Here is a 27,105-nt window from a genome sequence, read left to right as displayed (position 1 = left end):
CAACAGTGAGAGGCCCGCGTACCACAAAAAAAAAAAAAAAAAAAAGTGATGTTATTTTAAAAAAAAAGAAAGAAAAATTAGTAGCTGGAATTTAAAAATCAGCTCACAAAGGCGGTCTTAGGAGAGGGAGCCTTGACTCAATGCGGTCCAGCGAAGGCTGGCAGGGGGTTGACCTGAATCTCCTATTTATGCAGTTTTTGTTTGCTTGTTTGTTTGTTTTACCACATAAGGGAATAAAACTGTCCTGCCTTGAGGAGACTCACATCCTCGGGGGCAGGAACACAAGCCCGTAAACAACGTTTCCCCACACTGAGTTATAGGTGAGGGAAACAAAGTCTTATGAGGCCGGTATAAAGTATTCTGAAAGCAGCAGCTCACCACATCAGAGTTGGAGGATTTGCCATCTTAATGGTAAATATTTGCATAGTCCTTCACACCCCTACAAAATGTCCCGAGTGGAATTATTCCATTTTTGGTTCACTTGGATTTTGATTAATAATCTTCCTGCTGCCCTTTGAGTTACTGAAGGACAGAGGCAGACTGAGGGGTCATGAGCTACCAGGCTGGTTCGCAGGAAGCCCTCCGTCCTCCAGGGTCGAGCCAGATGAATGGAACCCTGGGGCAGGAACGCCAGCCAGCTCTGTTTTCCCACTTCCCTGGGCAGTGGCAGCTCTCGGACACAATTACATTGTATAATTCCATCCTTAGCGGGAGAGAAAGTGTGTGGGTGTCCCAGGTGAGCTGATAAGGAAATGAAAACAAGAGTGACTCTGAGGACATTCCATGTTCCTCCATGATGATGGTGAAAGAATAAGGGCAGTATTGTCAGGAGATGAATGAGAACCGTGAACTCATAAAGTCCACGGGATTGCAACATGAAGAACCAGGGAATCGTTGTTTTGTAACTTTGTCCCCTGGTTTCAAAGGTCAGAAATATATCACTGAGGAAGCAGCACAGTGGGGTCAACTCATGGGGTCGATGTGAACAGGCTGTCAGGCCTCTGCTTGCCACCCTGCTTCGGTCCAGGTGCAGCTCCCGTGAGCAGGCAGTGCAGGGTGACAGGACCATCTCAGCAGCTGGAAGGTGCCACAGCCAAGGGGAAGGGATAGGATCTTCCGCAGACTCTCCTGAAGAAGGAGGAAGGAGGAAGGTCTAGTCCTTCTGAGACTGGAAACCTGCCAGGGCCTCCCGCTGGGCTGCCGCCAGGAGCCCCTCATCGCACAGAGGGGTCAGAGTCCCCAGGTATGACGTAGAAATGTGTGAGACTGAACATGTGCCCATCAGGGAAATTTGGTTCAAGGATCAGACATAAGACCAGAAAGCTCACAAAGTATACCACATAAGAAGACCCATTCAAAGTTCTCAAAGTCAGCATTTAAAACTTCTGCTATCTGCAGAGTTTTATCGTAAGCTCTATTAGGGCATATCAGGAGGTACACCTGAAATGTTCTCGGAGGAGCAAAAGTCTTTCTTATTTCGTCAAAACACAGAAGCTCCCATAACATATTCGTTCCCTGTGGCTGCTGTAACAAAAGTATCACAAACCAGTTTGTTTAAAACCACAGAAATGTATTCTCTCCCATTGCTGGGGGCTGGAAGTCCAAAATCCAGGTGTCAGCAGCGCCACGCTCTCTCCAAAGGCTCTAGCGGAGAATCTGTCCCATGCCTTTCTCTTAGCTTCTGGTGTTGCCAGCGTGCCTCGGCTTGTGGACATATCACTCCAGTCTCTGTGTTCACCATCACATGGCCATCATCTTCACTCTGTGTATGGCTGTCGTCTTATCAGGACACTGGTCATATGGGATTCAGAACCCACCCTACTCCAGGGTGACCTCATCTTGCCTCTTCTCAAATGCACCTTCTCATCTGCATAAGGTCACCTGCTAGGATTATGGAAAGGACAGTAGTTTGGGGAGAACACTAACCCAGTACACGTGGTAATAGAAAATTTTCTCTCTGAAATATGTGTGTTATTTGTCCATAACTTTAGTTAGGAAATATTCTTACCGTGCAAAGATGGTTCCATTGTGGCCTGCATCCTCAGCTTAGGTGCTACATTTAGTAACTAGTGTCTTCCCCCCAGCAAGACAGATGGACTTTCAAGTCATAGCTCTAATCAGTTCTGAACAGTAATCTATTAATAACAGAATTGGTCTGTAAACAACCCCCCCCATGTATAATAGTAGGTGAATCAGAAATGTTCACAGTGTTGTCACAGACATGGGTAATTTACCTCAAATTAGTTCTAAAAATAATGGTCAGACTCTTGATACTGTATTACTGGTCTGTGGATAAAGTTTCCAGGCAGTCTTTAACTGTGCATAGTGTTGATTTTTTTAAATAGCTGTCTCTTCTGTGCGTGTTCATTCTAAAATTATAAGACTGGAAAAAAAAGTCACCTAACACTTCTGTGGAGAGTTGTTAGGTAATATCTGACGGAATTTAAAATATGCATAATATTTTACCAGCGTTCTACTTCTAGAAATTTCTTATGGGTATTCTCATATATTCTCAGGATAAGAATGAGGCATGTACAGCCTAAATATCAACGGAGGGAAAAATTTGCGTTCTGTACCTAGTTTTGCAGCCTAGCTTCACAGTTACCGTGATCAGAAAGCTGTTTTTCTAGTCGCGATTTAACATCTAAGAGTAAAAAAATTTTGTGTCTAAAACGTTGGATCTCTAACTTAATTGCCTCCAACAAGCTCCCCCAAAGACCAGAAGATTGGTTTTCAGTAGTTTTTTTGTTTTTTTTTTTTTCAATTTAGTGAGACTTGTGTGCCTTTGGCATTGTTTTCTCCTATGAAACACACGACATTATCAGGGCCGATGCTAATACCCTTCTTTCTCTTGCCTGCCTGGAGCGTGTCAGTTGCCGTGGTGGGAAGGTGCTGTCCAGGAGGCTGAGAGACACTTCGTCTCACGTTCTCTCCTATTTCCTTTAGAGCAGCTCTGAGGAAAGGTCTGTCTTTACCCTGAGAATATGTTTGTTCATTCACTCTCAGCAGTCATAGCATTTAGTCAGCCTCATTCTAAGTTTAGAATACAGGGTGTTCTTCTAGAAGACGAGAATGTCCAGGTGTAGATACAGGAAATCCCTGGAGAGCAAGGATTGCCTTCCTTAACCCTGAGTAACTGATCTGCCTACACCTGAGGCAGAACTTAGGCCTGTCCCTGGATCTTTCTGTTTTGCGTAGCAGCTTACTACATACTAACTCTGTCGCACCCTCTGGCCTGGCTGCCCTTTCCGTGCAATAGAGGCATAAACAACTTCTGAGCATGTACCGCGGGGGTTGGGTCCTGGGGCCCCTAGAGGTGATTTCTTTATGAAGGAGAACTGGAATGGCGATCAATGATTTACATCTGTGGTTATGGAAACAAGATGCTGAAAGCTGTAGGTGATTTATAAAACCATCAGAAGCGGTCATTACGGGCCTCTTAAGCCCGTGATTTTAGACAGTCATGTGTAGAAACCTTTTTAAAAGGTAGGAGGATATCTGTAACCTACAACAATAGGTCGAGTACTACAAATGCTCTTGACTGTTATGGGTTTAATTATGTCACCCCTGAATTCATATACTGAAGTCCTAACCCCCGGCACCTGAGAATGTGACTTTATGTAGAAATAGGGTCATCACAGATGGAATCAGTTCAGATGAGGTCATGCTGGAGGAGGCGGCCCTAATCCAGTGTGACTGGTGTCCTTGTAAGAGGGGAGATTTGGACCCAGACGCACCCAAGGGGAGAAGACCAGGTGAAGATGAAGGCAGAGATCGGGTGATGCTAATACAAGCCAAAGAACATCAGAGATGGCCAGCAACCCACCGGAAGCTGGGGGATAGGCAGCAAACAGATTCTCCCTCACAGCCTTAGGAGGAACAGCTCTGCCCACGCCTGATCTCAGCCTTCCAGCCTCCAGAACTGGGAGACGATGCACTTCCATCGTTTTAAGCCTCTCTGTTCATGGTACAGTGTTGTGGCAGCCCCAGGAAACGAAGGCACTGACCCAGGGCTGCCTTCCTTGGCCCTGACCAGGGGGCCCCTGGCCGAGAGAAGGAGGTTTCAAGAAAGATGAAGGCCTGGCCGTCGGACACACACAGGACCAGGCCCGGCTGCTGGGCGGCTCGGGAGGCCACGAGGCAGCTCGCTGCACCCACAGGCAGCCAGGGAAGACTAGCCGAGAAGAGCGACGCCGAAACAACGGGCCGATGACGGCAGCACGGTGCTGAGGGACCCCGTGGCTGAGGAGCCAGTGCCAGGCTGCAGCCAGACGGTTTCATACCCCACGTCTGTCTCCTCTGGGGCTGGACAGAGAGCCCCACGCCCCGGCGTCTGGGCTCACGCCTCGGTCTGTGTGGATACAAGGTCGCCAGCGCCCCAGGCTGAGCCCCTGCCATGGCATCGTGCGAGGGTCGCGTCATAAAACCTACACCGTCCCATTAACACTGGCTTCCCCATATTTCTAAAGCAGCTCCATGTTCTTCGGGTTTAGTTGAAATTCTTCGTTCTCAAAGGCCTGATAACTCATTTGCTTTTAGCAGCGGTGCCGGCAGGACAGCCAGGAGCTTGATTAAATGGCTTTAGGAAAACCATACATCAGTATGTTCTGTGTTTATGTAGCTATCTGTCAATGTATCAAAGGAAAAATAGGTTCTCTTAGTGGGGAAGGAGGTAGTTGTGGAAAAGAGGCTATTTCTATAAAAACAAGTGAAGGGTGGGCAGGCTGCGCCCTGCCTGGGGGCCCCAGCAGGAGGGCCCGGGGCAGGAAGGCACCGCCCAGGCCACCAAGCCGCTCTCCACTCGCAAGCCTTGCCCGCCCCCGGGCAGGATCCGGCCGGAAAGATCACAATTTTCTAAAGCACACAAAACTGCCATGAGGAGGAGCAGGGACCCTGAGGTGGGAAATGTGACCAGACGTTCCAGGAAGGAAAAAAATCATCAAGTCAGGCAAGAAACAGCCTCAGGAAGAGCCACTCTGGAAACTAGGGCCTTGGGTGACAGGCACAGAGCCTGTTCTGTAACTAGCCTGACTCCTGTGGGAAAAGCCCATAGAAGGAAAGACAAGCCCTTTCACTTCTTGATCGAAGCTGATCAATTTTGGAAAAAAAATCAAAGCAGGGGTGCAACACCAGGCCCCCCTGCCTCTCCCGCCACCAAGTCTCAGCTCAGCTGCAGTTACGCCTGGTGCATGTCCTGCTGGGCTCTTTTTGAAATGGCACACGCTTTATTTTCTAAAAAAAAAAAGGGGGGGGAGGGGATCATATGATATGTGAGGCTCTGAAACACTTTCCAGAAGTCAGAACAGCTCGCTGTGTCTGGGGTGATTGTAAAGAGGCTAAAAGGATCTAAGCGGCGAGAGAGGAGTGGGGAGACCGAGGGGGGATGTGGGGGGGGGAGGCGCTAACTGCCCTAATGCTGCCGGGCGCCATGAAGGAGCCTGGAGGGAGGGAGGGAGAAGTAGGAGGCCTGGCTGGACTGCTGAGGTGGAGGATGACGGAAGTCAGCTCCCCAGGGAGGCCTGGCCTTGCAGGTAGCAGAGCCGGCAAGGTTTGAGGGCAGTCCTGAGAGCCTTCACCCGGGACGCTCAGGTCAGTGGGCTGGGCAGGGGACAGGAAGGTGAGGCAAGGCGTCCTGTTTGTCACCGTCGTCCTGGTGAACGGAGGACAGAACTCAGAAAGAGGGAATGAAGAGCCGAGGCCAGAATCACATCATAGGAGCTGATCACCCAGACGTGAGTGACGCTCAGGGCCTACCTGCGCCCCAGCCCCTCCTGTGTGGCTCCCTAGCTCTGCTCCGGGGCAGCGAGTGGCTCCCAAACTGTATCCCCGGCACAGAGAGCCGGCCCCACCCTCGGAGGTTTTGATTCCGTGGGTCTGGGCTGGGCCTGAGGGTTTGCGTTTCCATGGAGCTCCCAGGAGCTGCTTCTGCCGGTGCAGGGACCACACGTGGAGAACCGCTGCGCTGGAGAATTTGTGAACGTTCCTTTAACCCCTGCAGCCACTCACGCAGTCACGCACTGTACTGCTGCCGATTTGAAAACAGCTTGACTGGAAGTCAGTGCTTGCCACTGTGGCTTGTATTTGGGAAGTCTGACTTTTCTCTATCCACAACGTCCTCATCCCATGACCTAATTTCCCCAGGTGACATCATAAGGACCTTCTGATTTTGGTCAATGAGAGCAGCCCTGGAGGGGACAGCCTCTTTCTTCAAGGGCCACCTCTCACCCCTGCCAGGGCTCCCCATGGCAAATTCTTGTCCCTATTTTAAGGTCAGTCCATTCCAAACATCCATCCACACTACCCAGATGTCTTCATGGGATGCAGTAAACAACAAACTTCATCTTATTAATGTAGCTTCGATCTTATTAACCAACCTGCAAGGAAGGTGTTAGCATTTCTAGATGAAGAAATGGAGGGCCAGTGGTTGAGTGTTTTGACCAGAGCCTCATGGCTGGAAAGAATGTCTCCAAGCTGATTCCAAAGTCCCATGTCCTTCCGTCTACTAACTGCAGGGGTAATATTGTGAGAGGAGTTCTCACCTTAACTCAGAAACTACTTCTGCTAGGAGTGAGGCTAAGTATATTCTAGCAGGAGCGTTGTGTCCCCTGGGGTCTCATGTGACGGACTTTGTGAGGCATATGCACAGCCTAAAAGAGCCATAATCAAGGAAACTCGTTTTACTCCTGGTTTATGAAACCATTTTCAGACCCCCTTATTCCTGGGGTAGCCACTCTGTAAGGCAGCATCCCCACTTTAGAGGTGAAGAGTCAGAAACCTGCAGAAGGCAGCTGAGCAAGTACAGATTCTGCCAAATCCCATCAAAAAGGCAGGTGCCGAGTATGGACTCCTAAGCCCTCAGATAGAAAGTGTAGCTCAGGAAAACTAATGATAAAAGGACATGTTGCTGACAAAACTTGCTAGGAGGTTTGAGTCTTATATCTATGTAAATAGTGATGAAACCTGCATCTACAGAGCTTGAGGCAAACCCATGTGTATTAGTCTCCTATGGTTGCTGTAACAAATCACCACAAACTTAGTGGCTTAAAACAACACAAACTTATTATCTTAAAGCTCTGGAGGTCAGAAGTCTGACATGGGTTTCACTGGGGCAAAATCAAGGTGTTGGCAGGGCTGGTTCCTTCTGGAGGCTCAAGGGACAGAATCCATTTCCTTGTCCTTTCAGCTTCTAGAGGTCACCACATTCCTTGGCTCGCGGTGGCCTTCCAGCAATTGCTGTCACCCCAACTTCTGCTTCTGTCTTCATATCTCCTCCTTTGACTCTTTCGAAGACACTTTTGATTGTGCTGAGACCACCCAGATAATCCAGGCTAAACGCCCCATCTCAAGGTCTTTGAATGAATCACACCTACAAAGTCCCTTTTGCCGTGGAGGGTAACATATCCACAAGCCCTGGGGATTGGGACGTGGACATCTTCGGGGGACCACTGTTCTGCCACCCACACCATGCGACTGCAGAAATGTCATCCCCGATCCGTGATGTAGTACTTACATCTTTCCCTCAATTTCCCTCCCGGCGACGATAGGGAACACTTTTCTCTCTGCATGCAGGTGCAAGCTTCTCTGTTAGATCCAGCAAAGATGCCTCTTCCTTCCCTTCCCAAGTCTAAATCCTGGAAAAGCACTCTTTACACCCATCATGTTGCTGAGGGAGTTATCAGTTTCTAGGTAATAAAACATTAAAGTTAGGGTTTCCATCCCTAAATGGTTCAAAATATGGAATGTGCTTCGTTAAGTAGGAGGAAATAGTCACCTTAATGGAGAGATTCCATCAACTAGTGGAAGGCAATAGTGTGTCTTTCTTGGTTTTTCCTGCTGTCCTCACAAGTCAGTAATCATAGAAGTTTATAATGTACACTTATTTTACTAAATTCTTTAGCCAAAAGAGAGACAAAAGCACTGCTAGGCTTAGAATAACAGTAAGAGCCAGCATTGATTCCGCGGTTACTATATGCCAGGACTGGCTAAGCTGTTTTACTCTGATCAGTAGTTAAAACCAAGTGACCCGTGAAGGATGCTAGAAACATCGGACCACTCAAATATGCCGATCAGATTTACTATGAGGATATCAACAATAGACCCAACTCTACCAAAGTAAACAGAATCTTGTGACAGTTGAAATTTGAGTTCAGACTTAAGGCTCGACGTAACCCCCCCTTCCGCACTTAGCTTCCTCAGATAGCAATCGTGAGAGGACACGGGTGCATTAAGAAATGCCGACTGCAGTATTACATCCAGTAAGTAGCTCTGAATTCTATAAAAGAAGAGCTTAGCAACCTCTGCCCCACGGCAATAAAAGTGGTTCTTTGGAACACACAGCTTTCAGAAAAGAAAAAACTTCCTGAGTGATGAATGGGTACTAAATCTCAGATTTTCACTTGAGTGAGATCAGGAATTTCATTTTCCATCATGTAGTTCTGGGTGCGACGGTTGTTGTAATAAGGTTTAAGATCTCTTTGCTGTAACCCTATTCATGTTTGAACTAAACAAAACCTTTGCCATTATTATTTAGCAAATAATTGGTGCTAAGTAATATTTAGCCAAAAAATTACAGGTGCTACCCTGGCCAGGTGAAGTCTTTCCCTGCAAACCACAATTCTGAGAAACATGTGAAAGAGATGGTTGCAGCAAAGCTCCAGGCTGTCTCTGTTGAGTCTGGATTTTCATACCCTCCTCCTGCTTTTCTCTAGAAGGCCCATTGCAAGAACCAACCTGAGCTGTTGTGTGGACGATACTCATTGCTCTGTCTGGTCTTTGGGAGACAGTGGTAAGGCTACATTATCTGAAGTCGAAGTAGGCGGAGCGTCGTACGGTCCTGCTAGATCCTCAAGAAGACGGAGCAAAGAAACAGGCTTCGAATACTGCCAAGAGGCTCGTCCTGTAGAACTTTGCAAAAGCGCCTTCCTGGCAGGTCCTTTTATTTCACAGCAGAGTGGCCGTCTCCCCACTCTGGTGATGAAACACGGCAACATGTAGAGTCTGGTGATGAAGCGTGGCTTGTTTGTCCACGACGGTCCCATCAGGAAACCGGTGGCGTACTCAGAAGAGGGGTGTTTATTCACAGAAAGACATTTAGACAGGGGTGGGGGGCAGGGCACCATAAGTGATGGTGCAGGTACCCGGAGTATCGGCCTTACTGTTACCACCTGTAGGAAGTGGTACGAAACCGGGATGGAAACCTGGAAAGAGAGTCGTGTGGAGAGAGAGAGGGCCGACCTCGGAGGCACAGTGGCTGACACTTGAGGGTTCAGCCATCTGAGGTGGCCTGGGCGAAGCCTCAGGGAGAGGAACACCCTGACCCTCTGACCTCCTGCCACGGCTCCCCATCGGCCAGACTCTGTGGGGATTGGGAAGACATGGGGACACTGAAGCCCACCAGGTCGGCCTCACCGACAGAAGGAGGCTAGCGGGGCGAACGGAACCGCTAAGTGGAAGAGCCAGGATCTGAACACCGTACTTGTTGACCGATGTGGCTGGTTCTTTGGAGTATGTATTCATTCAACAAACGTTTAACTTCCACTCTGAAAAGCACCGTGGGAGGGCCTGAGGATTCTGACGTGGTAGCGTCTCCCACTGAAGCACCCAGCGAGCCCTGGTCTGGGGCTCCCCACGTGGAACTCTCACAGTCACCCTAGAAGGTGGGTGGCGTTACCCTCGTCTGATAGGCAGGCTGTCCACGGGGAGCTGGCCTTGCCCAGGGTCCCGGGGGTCAGGACTGAGATCCTATGACCCACGCCCGCAGCCTTCACGTGCTGCCCCTGAGAGCAGCCCCCTCCCACGGGGAAGTCTAACTGGGGAGAAAACCAGTCTGTTGGTGGTGAAGAATCTCCTTCCAGAATTTTAATATTTCCCACCTTAGGACAAGGACTAAGATAGCATCGCTGCTCTTAAGTGACGAAGCAAGAGTGGGAGGCTGTCTGGTGTGGGGCGTGAGGCCGTGCTGAGCTGGGGACGTGCGGATACCCACAGCCCAGCGTGAGCGGCTTCAGGAAGGAAGACCCCGGCCCATGAGGTGAAGGGGGGCCTGGAGGTCCACGCGGTCCGGGCCCAGAAGGGAGTTCCCCAGGCAGAGCTGCGGTTTGTTTCTTGTGGGATGGGGCCCTGGACTTGCACATGATGGAAACACAAGGTGGCAGGTCCCAGAGGAAAGGCCCAGAACGGGGAAGGTGTAAGAGCTGGCGCTGGGGGCCGTGGCGGAGACGCCAGCGTGCCCTGCGGCTTCTGTATCCGGTTCCCTCCCCCCCCCGGCCCCCGCCCCCGGGACCCAGGGCACAGGCGGGTCTCTCTGGTGCTCGGGGACAGGGCAGGGATAAAACTTACTTACGTAGATCGGTAGATCGGTCAGGCAACTCGACCTCACAGCCTGCGTGTGATTCTCCGAGTGTGGCCCCTGGACCGGCAGCACCGACATCCCCTTGGAACTTGTTAGAAATGCAAGCTCGAGGGACCACGCCAGGCCTACAGGGACAGCAGCTCTGGGCGTGGGGGCCAGCAGCCTGCTCCCCCCAGCCCTGGGGGCGCTGCCGAGGCAGCCTCCCGGCTGAGAACCGTTGCTGTGGCATCGCGGCTCCATAGCTCCGCGGGGGACTCTAAGCTGTGGTCAGTGGGGCTGGAGGAGGGGCGGGGGGGCGGGGGGGCGTGTGGAGCAGGCTGTGCCAGACCCTGATCAGTGCGGGTGAGACGACAGCCAGCTCCGGCCAAAATTCAGCGGAGACAGAAAAGCAGGGGCTGGAACGGAGGGGATGACGGGGACAGCCAGGACTTAGACGGCGGTCAGGGGCGCCCGGCTTGTACCAGCTCACTTGGATTCTCACCCATTTTCTTCCTGTTCTCCTAATTCACTTTTCTGATGCAAAGCCGCTGGGGACGCGGGGAGGTCAGAGGCGGCTTCGCGAAGGCAAGGGGCACGTTAAAAGGAGGCTTCCCCGCAGAGGGCTCGCAGTCTTGTTGACTTTAGGCGGGTGCGGGTGGCGTGTCCCGGGAGCCGTGTGTGCCGGGGCCGGGCGGGAGGAAGGGCGGCCCGGGGAACAGGCCGGGCGTGGGGCCTCACTGTGTAGCAGGCACTCTTAAGCGTTTTCTGTTTAACCCCCATCCAAACCCTCTGACCTTGTGAGATGGTGAAGTTTGGATTCTATCCCGTGGGCATTGGGCAGCCTTTTTAAGTGTTTTAAGGAGGAAGTGGTTTCGGCAGATTCTCTGAGCCTCTGGCTCTCCATCCTGACCACACACGAGAGTTGCCCGAGCAGGTGATTGAAAGAAAATGCAGCCACCAGCCCAGCCCGACTCGGAGAAGCGGCCCAGGCCTGGGACTGGGATGGTGGACAGGGCCGGAGGGTCCGGACAACACACCCGACGGCCTGACCAACATGGAGGGTCTGAGCTTAACTCGGCCAAAAGCATTTTAAGTACTCAACTTTAACGGTGGCATTTTGTTTTCTTTCAGGAATGTCCGTATCGCAGGTGAGTATCCTTTCTACTTCTCCGCGTCGCTTTATGACGTGAACTTCACAATCTGTTTTGCCCGTAAATGTTCACAGCTGTGCTTTATTCGCTTAACAAGTGCACCTCATGCATCTCACACCGATGAGGGGACCATCCTGAGTTCCTGTGTGACATTTCTTCTCTTTAGGAAATGCTATGTACAGGCATACCTCGTTTAATTGGGCTTCCCAGAGGCTGTGTTTCTGTACAGATTGAAGGTTTGTGGCAACCCTGTGTTGTCAGATGATGGTTAGCGTTTTTCAGCAACAAAGCATTCTTAAATTAAGGTAAGCACATTATTTTTTTAGACATAATGCTATTGCACGCTTAACAGACCACAGTAGAGTGTAAACGTAACTTTCATATGCACTGGGAAACCCAAAACTTTGTATGACTTGTTTTATTGCAATTATTGCTTTCTTGCGATGGTCTGGAACCAAACCCACAGTATCTCTGAGGTCTGCCTGTCCAGCTTTTCTCAGACTAACGGTAAAACTATAAAACAAGAAAATCTTCATTTCTTTGTTGTCTCTATGTAGAGTGTAAGGGAATAAAACTTTTTAATTCTTGATCCCACCTCTGGAGTGCCTCTGGTAAGTTACTAAACATGCATCCTCTACTTTCCGTGCCGTTAGCCCTCATTGGCGAATATGGACCAACGAGGAGCTTGTTTCAAACGCAGACTGTTTCTCTCTGTCAGGGTTGCTTTGGTTATCCCTTGAGCATCTTCTTCATCGTGATCAACGAGTTCTGCGAAAGATTTTCCTACTATGGAATGAGAGGTAACCCTTCAACACCCTCCCCACCCCCCATCAGTGAAGAGCCTGTGTTTCCGTAGCCACTGCTAACTGTGTTGCCCTCTCCTCCTCCACCACCCGCGGCAAAAAGCGATCCTGATTCTGTACTTTCAACGTTTCCTCGGCTGGAACGACAATCTGGGCACCGCCATCTATCACACGTTTGTGGCTCTGTGCTACCTGACGCCCGTCCTCGGAGCTCTCATTGCTGACTCCTGGCTGGGGAAGTTCAAGTGAGTCGCGGCAGCTTTCTTGTTACCGACCAAGCCAGCAAGTAATGATAAGCTTTGGGGTTTGGGGGGCGGGGGTGGGCTAGGGGAACGAAGAATCAGGGAACGTAAAACTCTTAGGAGAGAGTCCCAGGCCCTGTTTCTGCTCATCCTTGTGTTGCCAGAGTTCAGCACAGCGCCTGGCATTCGGCAGGGTGAATGCAAGTAGCGTCGGTCGGGTGTTTTTTCCTCCTCTAAACACTTATAACGTCTATGTCGCATCTTGAAATCGTAGTAGGGATAGCGTCTGTTGTTAATGATGCGTGAGAAATTAAGGGCTGGGAGAACAAAAAAGCTCCCTCAAGACAGCCCAGCTGCTGAAAGGCTCAGACTGCTGGACCACAAGCACGGGGTGCTCAACCAGTCCTGCAGGAAGAGCTCCAAGAGTGCGCTCGATGCGGGGGCAGGGGGCGGGTCATTGGGACATTTCCTTGGGCTTAACACGGAAGGAAGTAAAGGCTCTTCCAGGTCAAATGCATGACATGGGCAGAGGCAGAGATATTCACTATCTCAAAATTACTCAACGTAATTCAAAAATAACCAATGGACCGCTCCTGCCCAAATATTGTTACCAGGTGCAAGATAAATATCTCTGACTGTTTAAAGATACAGGTCCTCATTTCAGTAGTTAGGGAACAATAGACACTGAGTCTTTCAAATAGTTGAAAGAAAGAACAGATCTTCTGCCTCCCCAGGTTCCCGCAGCCAAAACTTTGCTCAGTGCCTGCGTGCTGAGGACCAAATTCTTCCGCAGGCTGCCTCGCAGAGGTTTATCAGGTTATTGTCTCAGTTTGAGAAACGGGGAGAATCGTGACTGGGCTTTTCAAAGTTGGAAGCAGAGGCCTTTTTGCACTGGCGTAGGAAGTGTATGGCTCTTGTACAATTAACTTGGATTCTCTTGACCTCTTTTAACACAGGACAATTGTGTCGCTGTCCATTGTCTACACCATCGGACAAGTAATCATTTCAGTGAGCTCAATTAATGACCTCACGGACTTCAACCACGATGGAACCCCTGACAACATTTCTGTGCACGTGTGAGTTGATGTTAACTGCGGCCCTACCCCATCCTCTCGCTAGTTGCTTGTTTGGTGCTCTAATTTAAAAAACAAATTTTTTTTATTGAAGTGTAGTTGATTTACAGCTACACACAACTACAACTAACGGCTCATTAGTTTCTGATGTGCAGCAAAGTGATTCAGTTATACATATATATATTCTTTTTCATATTCTTTTCCATTATGGTTTCTTACAAGATATTGAACATAGTTCTCTGTGCTCTACAGTAGGACCTTGTTGTCTATCTATTTTATGTATAGTAGTTGGTATCTGCTGATCCCAAACTCCTAATTTATCCCTCCCCCCTTTGGTGCTCTAATTTTTAATCATTTTCCTTGAACCTCCACCATAAGTGTAAGGAAACCTTTCCTCCCTCATCAGTGTAGAGAAAGGTGTTGAGTTGACTTAGAGTTGGGTCCTCAGTATGTCACCATCCTAACAGTTGTCTGGAGTCATTGCTCACTTGAAGGCTTGGTGTCTTGGGTGCATCTCCCATGAGGCATGGTCAGTGCACGGGATGTTTGTATTAATCTCGATCTTCCCTAGAGGGGCATTAACTCCCACAGACCTTGATCCTCAATTGCCCGAGGTTTCCTCAAGACTCTGTACCTTTGATTTTCTGTCTTGTACCCCATTTCTGCTCATTTTTCGGTAATTCAGTTTCATAAATATTTTTTCTAGCCCTGTGTTCTGCTTTCTCGATGAACAGTGCTATTGACAACTGCTCCCCTGTGAGATGAATTTCCCTTCATGGCAGTCTGGCCTAGCAGACAAGTTGTAAAGATTTATTTCGTTTCCTGTTCTTTTGCTTCGATTCCTCGATCTATGAGTAAACCTTCTAATGGGTTGGGAAAATATTATTGAAATTCAAATCAGTATCTGCAGTATCTGTGTTTCTGGTTTGTTAGTCAGTCAGATTGCCATCCAGGCTAGGTCCCTGGATGTGAGCCCGTGGTGCCCCCAGGGAACTGTGTAGGTGGAGGGGAGTGGGTATAAGCAGGGTATAATCCACAGCTCAGATTTCCAGGATCTGAGTCCCACAGAGGAGCTGTAGGACCTAGGCCAACGTATCTCCTCCACACCTCAATTTTCTAATCTACAATGTCAATTAAGAACATGGACTTTGGAGCCAGGCTGTACGGGTTCAAGTTCTGCCCGTGCCTCTTACTAGTATTGATCTTCAACAAGTTTCTTAACCTCTGTGCCCAGTTGTCCTCATTTGTAATAGTACCTGCCTGTGCGTTCATCCAGGTAGAACACCTAGAACACTGCCTGGCAAGCAGTAGGTACTCAAGAAAGCTTAGTGACTTATTTTCTTTCACGGGGTTAGTATTGAAACCTGCCGGCAATCCTCACGAGAGTGCATGGTATATAGTATTCAATTGGCCATGTTTTTGTTGTCCTTTAAAGTGCTCAGAGTGGCACCACCGAACACAAGTTGTTTTAAGAGGCGAGCAATAGGAAGATGGGCATGATTTTTAAAGAATTCTTTCTATGTGCAGTATCTTCCTTGACTTTATCTGTTTCATAAAATATTTTTTTAGCATTTTAAAACAATATTAGCAATCAAGAAGGTATGGAATAAACACTTATAAAACCTGAAATTTGTAGTAACCTATTGTAAATCTAACAAAACTACAAAATGAGGGTTGGTAAATTCTGTGAGTGCTTTTTTTTTCAATTCAGGAGATAAAACACAGATAACTTGGAAAACACAAAAGTAAATTTTAAAAATACTCTTTAATCCCTTTTATTATTTTAAATAATCTCTTTTTTATTATAAAAAGTTATAGTAATAAACATTTTGCTCTACTTTTTTCAGTCTTCTGTACTTTGTAAACAAGTTAAGATCCTACTACATAACCTGCTATTCTGCTTTGCAATTAAATCATGTTTTCTAATGTCTTTTAATGACTATTATTAGTCTGTTATGACTGTACCAGAGACGATGCTTAAAATTTCACTTACCCATTCTTTTGCTAAAAATCTTAAGGCTACAAAAGAACTCCATACATAAATCTTTGTTCTGAATTCAAGCCATTTCTTTAAATTTTCTAGATGGTAAATTATTAGATAAAAGTATGAATTTGAAGGCCCTTGAGTTCAAGTTTCATTCAACTGTCAAGACTGCATTTCTTGAATTATCTTCTAATACAGGCTGAATCCCTTCTCTGTGTGCCTGATCCTCTTAGGGAAATTAGGGGAAAGAGAGGCCAATGCTTTTACGGATCTCACATTTAAGCAATACCCACCTCTTTCCCTAGGGCACTGTCCATGGTTGGCCTGGCCCTGATAGCTCTGGGTACCGGAGGGATAAAGCCTTGTGTGTCTGCATTTGGTGGAGATCAGTTTGAAAAGGGCCAGGTGAGAGCATGCGTCTCCACAGAAACCATGTAAGTGATTATAAACACCCAGCAGGGCTTCCCTGGTGGTGCAGTGGTTGAGAATCCGCCTGCCGACGCAGGGGACACGGGTTCGTACCCTGGTCCGGGAAGATCCCACATGCCGCGGAGCGGCTGGGCCCATGAGCCATGGCTGCTGAGCCTGTGCGTCCGGAGCCTGTGCTCCGCAATGGGAGAGGCCACAGCAGTGAGAGGCCCGCGTACCGCAAAAAAGAAAAACAAAAAAACACTCAGGAATCAAATTCCACGGTCAAAGTGTATTCTCCATTGGAGGCTGTTCAAGTACACGTGAAAGTAAGACACTGACCAAAGCTAAGTTCAAAGTCAAGTCAGATCATTGGCTACAGTTGATGCGTTACTGTATAGCCAAAGTCATCCTACCTTATCCTTTTTTATTACAGGAAAAGCAAAGAAACAGATTTTTTTCCATCTTTTATTTGGCCATTAATGCTGGAAGTTTGCTGTCTACTATCATCACTCCCATGCTCAGAGGTAAAAAATATCTGAAGTGGACCTTGGTTTTCCTTTTTTTAATTGTGAAGAGAAGTCAGGTGAAAAGGTTGAGTCCTTGTTGGTTTGTCCTGTCCCTCAATTCTCCCACGATGCCTCAGCTGTCACATACATCCTAGAGGATACAGTGAAATCTGGAATGCCAGCTACTTTTCTTTCAAGATTTAACTCCTAAGCTTATCTGAATCCCTTATCCCAGTGACCCCTGAAAAATTTAAACCGTCCTTAGCACAGCAATCGATTTTTCTAAATTATTATTAATGCAGAGTCCTTACTCCTGGTAAGAGATAAGACAAGAGAGGCTGCTTGGAAACCACACCGGGTGGGCCATAGTTGACATTTTTGCCTCAAGCTTTGCTCCCCAGTGACGTTCAATGAGTCAGGAAGAATTTAGCAGGCAAGGTTTTATTCTTTGCTTTCCCATCATCTCAGATATTTCTCAAAGAACTGACCCCAAGGAAGAGAACGGGACAGCATCTATCATCAGCTCATATTTTTGTGCTTGTCAGCATTCCATTGAGGGTTTATGAATTTCCCATGTGGAAGGGAGTATTTGGGGACAAATTAGACCAAAACAGGACTATGGTGTCCACACCTCGAGTCAGAATAAACTATGAAAGAAGATAATTTATGGAGTTTATGTATTTCTGCCTGTAGTAGCACATTGAAGATGACACTTAAACCCCATTCCAACTTGCTTTGTATGAAAATTTACTAGCTTTTATTCTTACGTTATGTTTTCTCACCCCCTAACCTCCCCCGCCTCCAGGTTCTACTAGAATATGTGCCGTGCATGTTTGAATTAGAAAATGTGTAATAGGATAATTTTTAAGGGAAAATCATGGCTCTCATACAGATATAACATCAGCATGACAGAGATTTTATGTAACTTCTTAGTTAATGAGGGAACTGGAAAGCTGCTGCAATCAGTTCAAATAAGGATTTGACTAACAGAGATTTATGTTCTTTACTGGGTGGGGGGGATTATTTTGCATTGCTGTGAATAGGAATCATTTGTACAGTAACGAACAGGAAACATTTGTATGACTATAGTTTTCTGCCTAGTTAACTTCTTTCTCTGCAGAACTGTGAAACAGTTGGTGAAAAACAAACCCCTTTAGGATCAGATGATTCCTGGAGGCTCCAGAACTCCATTGAAAGGATTTCCAGTAATTTCTGTTGCCCCTTCCAGAGTCTTAATTTTTTTCCCTACCAACCCTAGGATTTCAGAGCTAAAATAGATCTTCAGACAGGAGTTAGGAGACTATGGCCCACAGGCCAAATCCAGAAATCTGGACAAGACCATCCACGTGTGTATTGTCTATGGCTGCTTTCACCTACAAAGGCAGGGCTGAGTAGTTAGGACAGGTCCACAGCCTAAAAGATTTACTATCTGGCTGTTCACAAAAAAGTTTATTGACCCCTACCCTGGGTCATCTAATTGTTTTCTAATTGGCATGAATTCAGGGACATATAATCCTGATTTTCCGGGGCCCTTTGATTTTACTTTCTGAGTCCCACTTTCTTCACATTATTGTGTCTAGGTCATTCCCACTAAGTAAGTCCACAGAACATAAGGGTTCCCACTGATTTTGGCTTAGCTGGTATCAGACATCTATTTAGTGGCTAAGGTTAGAACCCGTCTCCATCTCCTGCTCTTTCTACTACAAAGCCGTTTGCTCAGCCTTTGTCGTAGGCATCGGTCTACTGCAATGACCGTCTACTTGCAATGACATCAGTAAGGCAAATGGATAAGTCTAGAACATTAAGTGAAAACAATATGTAAGAACCAGTCAGGGATTTACAAAACCGGGAAACAGATGAGTATTACCATTGCCATAATGAATTTTAATCTTGTCATTTCTCCCCAGTTCAAGTATGTGGAATTCACAGTAAACAAGCTTGTTACCCATTGGCGTTTGGGGTTCCTGCTGCCCTTATGGCTGTATCTCTGAGTAAGTAGAAATCAGTTGAATTAATACAGTCCTATGATCGGGTCAGGCCTTCATATTAATTGTTGTGACCAGTTTTTAAAAGTTCATGTAACAAATTATAATAGTAAGTAATACAAAGAATTGCCATACCATGTTAAACATACTCTGAGAATTCAAAGAAAGTAGAGTTGGCATATTGTTTCAGAGGAAGTAGGATCAAAAAAGAGTCCAGAGGAAAGGGGATCAATTGAGTTGGACATTTAAAGGTTTGAAACTATTTAGGCAGATTAAGAAGAAGGTGATAGAATCTGCTAGACTAGGTGAAACCATGGCTGAAAGCTTTTGTTCTTATCAACATGTGCTCATCTACAACTTGCCTGAACACATGGCAACCTGGTCCAATTGTCACTTAAATATTTCCAGTGAACATCTAGTTTTCCATAATGTATCATCTCTAAATGTTTCTACAAGACTGTCTTCCCTCTGGGAAGAACATATGTGTATAGTCATTTGCACATAAGTTCTTGGCATTGGCTTTTTAGGAGGTCTGAAGAGTTTCTACAAGGGATAGTCCAGTTTAAAAGATGGTAGGTGTCTTCATTTCCTTGGGCTGCCATAACAAAATATCACAGACTGAGTAGCTTAAACAACAGAAATTTATTAATTGTCTTACAGTTCTGGAGGCTGGAAGTCCAAGATCAGTATGTCAACAGGGCCATGCTCCCTCTGAAGGCCCTAGGGAAGAATCTCTTCCAGGCTTTCCTGCTACCTCTAATAGTTCCCTGGCTTGTGGCAGTATAACTTCAGTCGGCCCATGGCCTTCCGCCTGTGTGTGCATCTGTGTCCAAATGTCCCCTTTTGATAAGGACACCAGTCATTTTGGAGTAGGACCCACCCTAATGACTTCTCCTTAACTTCATCATCTGCAAAGATTGTATTTCCAAATGAGGTAACATTCTGAGGTCCTGGGGACAGGGACTTCAACATCTTTTGGGGGGAACACAGTTCAATCTACAACAGAAGCAAAAGAAGGAAACAGAACCCAATAACCGTCTCTAGCCTTCATAGCATCTCCTCCCTCTCAGATGAGGTAGCAGTCAGCACTATCACGTTCTCTGATATTCTTTTACCAGTTTTTAATAGTATTTAGTATGCCCTTTTTCATCTCTTTTGCTCATGTTGTAGTAATTTAGCTTTATCCTTACACTTAGGCGAAAGCTCAGGATTCGCCCCCTTTTTAACATCCATTTTCTTCTGTAATTGTTTAAATATTGCCCCTCTCCCCTAGAAGGCTCATATATGCCTTCTCTCCTCTAATTCTGGGTAAAGAGATAGGTTTTCAAAAACTATTGTTTTATGCCAGATGCTGTGTTAAATTGGCATCAGGTAAATTCTCTTTTTACCTCTATGAGTCATCCTTACATCAAAGATTATGCTTTTTCTTATAATGAATTTGAGAAGAGGCCAAATCCTATGCCTTACCATCATCTCTAGAAGTTCCTATTGGCAACAGTCCTATGCTTGAACAAGTTCATTAGTTAATCAGAAGCTTAAAGATTAAAATATTGGTTGGCAAAAAGAGGTAAACTCAAATGGAATACTCAACTGGGTATTCCATGTCTGGATTGAGGGAAATTAGCGTTGGGTGAGAATACAAGTAAACTTCTCTTCCTTTAACTGTAAAGAACATCTACAATCCAGGCACATACTTCGAGATATGCTTGAGAGTTGGCACTTGTCAAAACTTCAAGCCTTCTTAAATTGAGGAAAACAAGTAGAAGTCAAACAGTTCATCGATGTTTTAAAATTATTGAATTGTGGTATTGAATAATCAGAAATCCCAGCATAGGGATTGTGGTTTTCAGAGTCTCTTGCAGAAAGGCTTTTTTTCTCCCTAAGTTATTTTCACAGTATTATGCATTTTCTAAGAAGGTCCATGGAAGAATGGCCTCATTGAAAAAGAACTTTTTAACTTTTCGTAAAACTGTAACTGCACATGCAATTAATGGTAACTGTTTCTGTACCATGACCATAGAATAAATTCTGCCATATGTGATTAAGTAGAAGTTTCAACAGATTAGTTCCTATTTTTGTCTGAAGATTTAAAAAAAAAGAAGAAACTTTCTCTTGCTATTGCAGCCAGAAAATTAAAGCTGTGTTCTATGTATTTGTAGAATAATGCATTAATCTGCTTTGTGAAAGCATTTATCCCTGTAAAGAGGCATAGTACTTGTGCTCAAATAGCTCTACCGAGTGTCTGCAAGCTGCCCCAAGTTCTGGGAAGGAGACAGTATTAGGCTTCAATGTTCGTATATGAGAACACAATATAATATTACTCAGAAGCTGCTGTGATTATTAGAATCAAAAGCACTTTGGAAACCAGAAGAGAGGGAGGTAAACCAACTCTATGAGTAACCCCGCTATTTCCAAAACAAGGTTGTAACTCAAATAAAAACACATATTCTAGTTCACAGATAGTTCTGTCAAACTCCCTGTTGACTTATCTTCTTTGCCCTCCCCAGGTGTATTTGTCATTGGCAGTGGAATGTACAAGAAGGTCCAGCCCCAGGGTAATGTCATGGCTAAAGTCGCCAGCTGTGTTGGGGTAAGTATTTCAGTAGTCCTCTCTCTCAATCACATTTAGTCACCCCAGAGCCTTCTACCTCCTTTAAATTAAAATTCAATGAACCTTTGACTTTCCTTTAGACATTTTATTCTTGTTCTTTCCTTTTTTGATAAATTGAAGTTTCTTATAAAACTCACCAAGTGGAAAAGGACACAAACAGAACTCGAAAAGGGAGGGATGGAAATGGCTATTGAACTTATAAAATAAGATCAGTGGTGATGCTTCTCCCTCTCCTTCGTGTGACTGCAAATCAAAGGGACTCTTTACCTCTCAAAATGACAGGCAACATCTGATGTTTGTCAGGGAGCAGTGAAACAAAATGGAGAGGTCTGGTTTCATAGTGTATATCCAGAGTCTGAAGTGTGGAAAATGTCAGTAATCCTACTTGCAGGAGCTAAGGCCAAGAAAATAACTTTTAAAAATGAACACAGCTTCACATTAAAAGATTATCAATGTATGTAATACTTAGAAAAAAATTTATGACAAAAATTGAAGTCCAGCAAGTTGCTGAAAATAGAACAGTGTTTAACTTATAGTACATCCCTGTCACACTATGCAGCCATCAGAAGTCTTATTTCCAAGACTATTTCACCAAATAGGAACATGCGGAATATGGTTTCTTCCATGTGCATCTACATGGTATGTGTTCACACTGGCACATTTTAAGGCAGGAAATAAATATTGAGTGTAGGAATTTTTAAATAATGGAGTCACATAACTTTATTCTCAAATGTGCTACCCATTTTTTTTTTTAGGAATATCTACATTGTATAATCAGGGAGTAATGTGTCACTCATTTATTTTTTTTAAGTGTGGGTAATCTTTTGGAAGTAAAGGCAGCCTTAAGATAATTTTACTCGCTTACTTTCCCCTTTTCCTGGTGTTATTGTGTTAAACTATACGTGTATACTTTATCAAAGTCAAAAATTCTCCCGCCTCGCTTCTATTCCCTTTTCCTCCTACACTTTCCTCTAACATTGGAACTATTCCCGCCAAAAAGCTTTTTCCAGTCTAATAGGAATGATCCAATTCCAGTGATCTCTAAGTTCTTTCTTCCCAAGTAACTGATGACTTAGTCCCAACGCCAAAAGAACAACTTCAAGCTATTTAGTCATGAGAATGATATTGTTATTTCCCAGCATCCTAAGTCATCTCGTAGCTTTGAGTTATTGCTTTTAAGTCACAAAGTCACATGCATGTCCCCAGCTGGCATCACCATCGCCTTCTCCTGCTGTTACATCACTGTGAATGCACTTTGCTTTCCTAAAGGCATCTTACAAACAAGGAATCTTGGAAGCCTCCAATTTTGTAATGGGTGATGGTAGGTAGGTATGTTTTTTGGATCAGTGTTACCATGTTTTAAAATATGTTCAACTATAATCTTTATTTTCTTTTAATTCTGTTTCTATGTAGTGAGTTCTCCCTCTCCTTCGTGTGACTGTAATACATTATAATAGGCCTTCACCATCCAGTATGGTAGCCACTAGCCACGTGTGGCTATCGAACATTTGAAATGTGGCAAGTGCAACTGGGGAACAGAATTTTAAATTGGATTTCACTTAAATTAATTTAAATTATGTAATTTCTTATACCCGTCTTTCTATGTAGTGGGTTCTCTTAAATTTCAAAACCAGTACTCAATTCAGTTATTGGACGGCTTTTAAATATGTTTGAAACAACTTAGGTGTGTAAGTCTAGTTTTTCAAGCATAAATTTTAGGCAATGTAAATACAGATCAAACATTTCTGATAAAAATTTAGCATCCAAATTGAAATGTGGCGTAAGCGTGAAGTATACCCTAGATTTTGAAGACTTGGTATGAAAAGAGAATGTAAATTTTTTCATTAATTTTTTAACATGGAGTACATGTTAAGACCATATTTGGGGTTTGTTGGGTTAAATAAAATATATTTAAAATGAATTTCACCTGTTTCCCTTTTACTTGTTAACATGGCTACCAGAAAACTCAAATGGCAAATGTGTCATGTGTTGTATTTCTACTGAACGCTCCTCTCTAGAGAATCCGGAGAGTAAAGTAGTAAGTAACAGCGTGATTTTGTTTACCCCAGCTCAAACGCTCTCAGTTAGTGAGAGGTTTGAAATAAATGCATGTTATGCCTTTAGCATCGTCATTATACTAACGTCTACAATTTTATATTCTGCTTCTCTCGTAAGTCTTCCATTAAAGGGAGTTTCATTGAAATGTGTTGCACTGATAAAGGAATCAGTTCTGTTTTGAAACTTGATTGTTCTTCCTTCCTTCAGTTTGCCATCAAAAATAGGGTTAGACATTGGAGTAAGAGATTTCCCAAGAGGGAGCACTGGCTGGACTGGGCTAACGAGAAATACGACGTAAGTGATGATTATTGCTACAACGGCTCCAGTGATCGTAATGCGTATTATTAAGTAGGCTACATGGACAGAATTATCAGTCGTATCTTCAAAAACTTTATTAGCATTTTAAATAAGACTCTGTGTGAGAGTGCTTATTTATATTGAAAAGAACTTGAGAAACAATGGATATAATTTATCTGGAAACAATATTACCTCTTCATAGATGTTCATGTGGAATAATCTGCCATTAGTTATGTGTCATTATGACCACATAACTTTAGTTTGAATATGGAAGAGTTAAGTGATGGTGGTGGGATTTACATTTAGTGAATTTACATTTAAATTTGAATAATTTACCTCCTAAAGATGTTTTCACTCTTATTTTCAACACCTTAGGAATTTGGGGTTTTCTAAAGAAACCTGTGATAGGGTTCTTGGAGCAATTACTCACCTCCCAGCTTGTCTCTAGATGCAAATATGTCTACGCTGAAAATAGCATTGGCTGAGAGCTCTGGCACAGGTCATGTCTGATTTGTCCCTGCACTCACTCCAACTGCAGGAGCGGCTCATCTCTCAAATTAAGATGGTTACAAGAGTGATGTTCCTGTATATTCCTCTCCCCATGTTCTGGGCCTTGTTTGATCAGCAGGTAATATGAAACTGTGTTTCTGTACATCTTCATTAACAAAACATTCTTTGGGCATTACCGCATAGCAAGCTGTACTTACTTAGTATTTAGCTCCTGAAAATGTTCTCTTCCAATTCCTTTTTTACATTTCATTTATTTGGTAACTGTTAGATCACCTTGGGTTTCTTTCTTTCTTTTCTTTTTTTTTTTCTTTTTAATTATCTAGATGGTTCTATCCACATTTCTGTGACAAAACAATGAAGAAAAGTAGGCGGGGTCGAATAAAGGAGCCTTGGGAAAGACAAGTATCCAGGACTCCTGCCAGTCAAAGTGAGAATACAGAGCTTTTCTCCTGATACAGCATGTAAAAGCTGTATTGTCTTTTATGGGATCCACAGAATATTTAGACTGAGAGGGACTTGATATCTTCCACGCTGAAATGGGATTCTTGGGCTAGAAGCACCATCCAGAAATGTGAAGTGCCTGCCAAAGTCATTCTTATCAGAGCAGGAACTAGAACACATCATTGACTTGTCACCCTGCTCTTTCTCCCACAGCTGGAAGATGCGTGCCTAGGAATTTTTCTAAATAGGGTGAGAAAACCCAATGCATGATGCTCAGTAGCCAAAGTAATAAGCTATCCTTTCTTTTAGAAACTGGGGTTTAAGAAGAAATTTACACACATGTATGGTTTTATTGTGCAGGAAGGATTATTAAAAGGGTAAACCATCTCTTGGAAAAAACTGAGTATAGACATTAATCTCCTTATTTGTAAGTATGGAATTTAGACCAACATCTTTTTTTTTTTTTAACATCTTTATTGGAGTATAATTGCTTTACAATGGTGTGTTAGTTTCGGCTTTACAACAAAGTGAATCAGTTATACGTATACATATGTTCCCATATCTCTTCCCTCTTGCGTCTCCCTCCCTCCCACCCTCCCTATCCCATCCCTCTAGGTAGTCACAAACCACCTAGCTGATCTCCCTGTGCCATGTGGCTGTTTCCCACTAGCTGTTCACCCTACGTTTGGTAGTGTATATATATATGTCCATGCCATTCTCTCACTTCGTCACAGCTTACCCTTCCCCCACCCCATATCCTCAAGTCCATGCTCTAGTAGGTCTGTGTTAGCTCTTAAATTGGTTTAGAAGTTGTTCCATCTTTCAAATATTTATTCTCCCTACTCAGTTTAGAGCAACACTGTGCAGCAAAAATGTGGGAATTCTTTTGGCCCTGCCTGTCCTATCATTCCTGGTCTAGCGGAGCAATGTCAGGATGAACCTATAGACATGAGTGGATCTCACACTGTAATTTCCAAAAAGACGTGGTTTATTTTAACTGTTTTATTAGAAGGAGTAGAAGGAGTTTATTCATTTAGTGTAGAGCATAGACAGTTACGCTATCTACTAAGAGTAAAACTGTAATTATTCTGTAACAACTGCCTTACATCATTTCTTTTCTATAAGTTTTGTAAATTTTTGAAATTGAAAAGTAATATTTGAACTAATAAAGTTGAAATTGTCAGCCAAAAAGGAGTTTTCTTTTTAAATGCAAAATGTTCCCTTGCCAAGACTGATTTTTTAAAAAATCTAAGAGTTAAGGTGTTTTGCTTTGTTTTTCATTTATTTGTTTTACTACAAAACTACTGGAAATAATAAGAATGAAAGGAAATAACTGTAAACAAAAAGTAGGTTGTGTGTTTTCAGTAATGGAAATACAGTTTTCGTAAGGGAAAAAAAATTGTTCTAAAGTAGAATGATGGTTCCAGAATAAGAAAGGAAAAAGATAGAACAAAACCTAAATGGATATAGAAAGTTGTAGTTTGGTGGAAAAGAAATCTTGGAAAAAATTTTATGTGTGATTAAGTTGGATAAGATTGTATTAATTCATTATAAGAGTTTTTAAAATTAAGTTTAATATCAATAGTGTACTTATGTAAAACTTGTACTAAATTTTCTTTCATTTGCAAAAAGATAAAGTTCATTTGGACTATTGGTCTGCTCTTGGTAAGAGGTTCTGAAAGGGGTTTCCTCACCTTTTAAGTAATCTGCTTGAAAGCAAAGATTTTGTGCTTGACCAAAATACTATATACAGAGGCACTTCATACTATATATACTGGTCTTTACTTAACTAAACCAGGTCTTCTCAATATTAAAAAAAACTAGAATTTGCTCAGAATTATGTAGCCTTTTCTATTGTCCTGTGAAATCTTTGTTACTTTGGTTAAACAGATAACTATTTTTCACAATGACCTATGACTTATTTGGTCAGTGTTTCAAAACTTATTGATATTTTTGACAGACTTCCCCCAAATCAAATTTTAAACAAAGTTTTTCTACAAATAGAACTACCATACGACCCAGCAATCCCACTACTGGGCATATACCCTGAGAAAACCATAATTCAAAAAGAGTCATGTACCAAAATGTTCATTGCAGCTCTATTTACAATAGACCAACATCTTAAGAACAAGTTTTGCATGTTGGGCGGGAACTGGTTATTAGAATCAGGCTTGCACTAGAAATGCACCGAATACCTTTTATCTGTGTGACTTGGTGTAATCCTTTAACCCTTCTGAAAGAGTAATAACCCAGGACAAGGCTGTGAGGATCAAAAGAGAGAATGTATAGTAAGTAATCAGTGACTGGCTTATATTAAGAACTCAGCCGGTGGCATATTTCCTGACTCTCTATGATGTTCTCCTAGTAGAGATGATAGATTATGTTGAAAAATTCACATATCCAGTTCTCCATGGAATATATAACATATACTTGTACAGTCCTGCATCATCTTTTACTTCAAAATAAGTTGAATATAACTAGGCTGCCCAGGTTTAAATCCATCACTCTCCTGATGGAATTACATTTTAGGACAACCTAGGCTGTCAACAACAGGCTCTTTTTTTTTTTTTATATTTGCATTATATCACCATTTTACTTCTTAAAATTTACTTTAATGACAATGATACTCCCTTCTTGTTATTTTATTACTTCACACTTGTAGTGAGTTGAATAAAATCTTTAACACATGTTCATTTTACATTT

General features: G+C 44.1%; 1 protein-coding gene across 1 annotated transcript in view; it reads left to right on the top strand.

Moving 5' to 3' along the window:
• Positions 1-27,105, top strand: part of SLC15A1 (solute carrier family 15 member 1) — a 50,642-nt gene that overhangs the window by 3,592 nt on the left and 19,945 nt on the right. The window contains exons 2-11 of the mRNA XM_007101605.3: positions 11,462-11,478; positions 12,200-12,281; positions 12,388-12,529; positions 13,483-13,602; positions 15,889-15,988; positions 16,428-16,518; positions 18,408-18,491; positions 20,993-21,075; positions 23,362-23,448; positions 23,990-24,079. Of these exons, the coding sequence (XP_007101667.2) occupies positions 11,462-11,478; positions 12,200-12,281; positions 12,388-12,529; positions 13,483-13,602; positions 15,889-15,988; positions 16,428-16,518; positions 18,408-18,491; positions 20,993-21,075; positions 23,362-23,448; positions 23,990-24,079 (896 nt within the window). The remainder of the gene's footprint in view (positions 1-11,461; positions 11,479-12,199; positions 12,282-12,387; positions 12,530-13,482; positions 13,603-15,888; positions 15,989-16,427; positions 16,519-18,407; positions 18,492-20,992; positions 21,076-23,361; positions 23,449-23,989; positions 24,080-27,105) is intronic.

Source organism: Physeter macrocephalus, chromosome 13 (assembly GCF_002837175.3).
Source record: "Physeter macrocephalus isolate SW-GA chromosome 13, ASM283717v5, whole genome shotgun sequence".
Classification (NCBI taxonomy): Eukaryota; Metazoa; Chordata; class Mammalia; order Artiodactyla; family Physeteridae; genus Physeter; species Physeter macrocephalus.
Note: the sequence above shows the minus strand (reverse complement) of the source record. Positions and strands in the feature narration are given on the sequence as shown.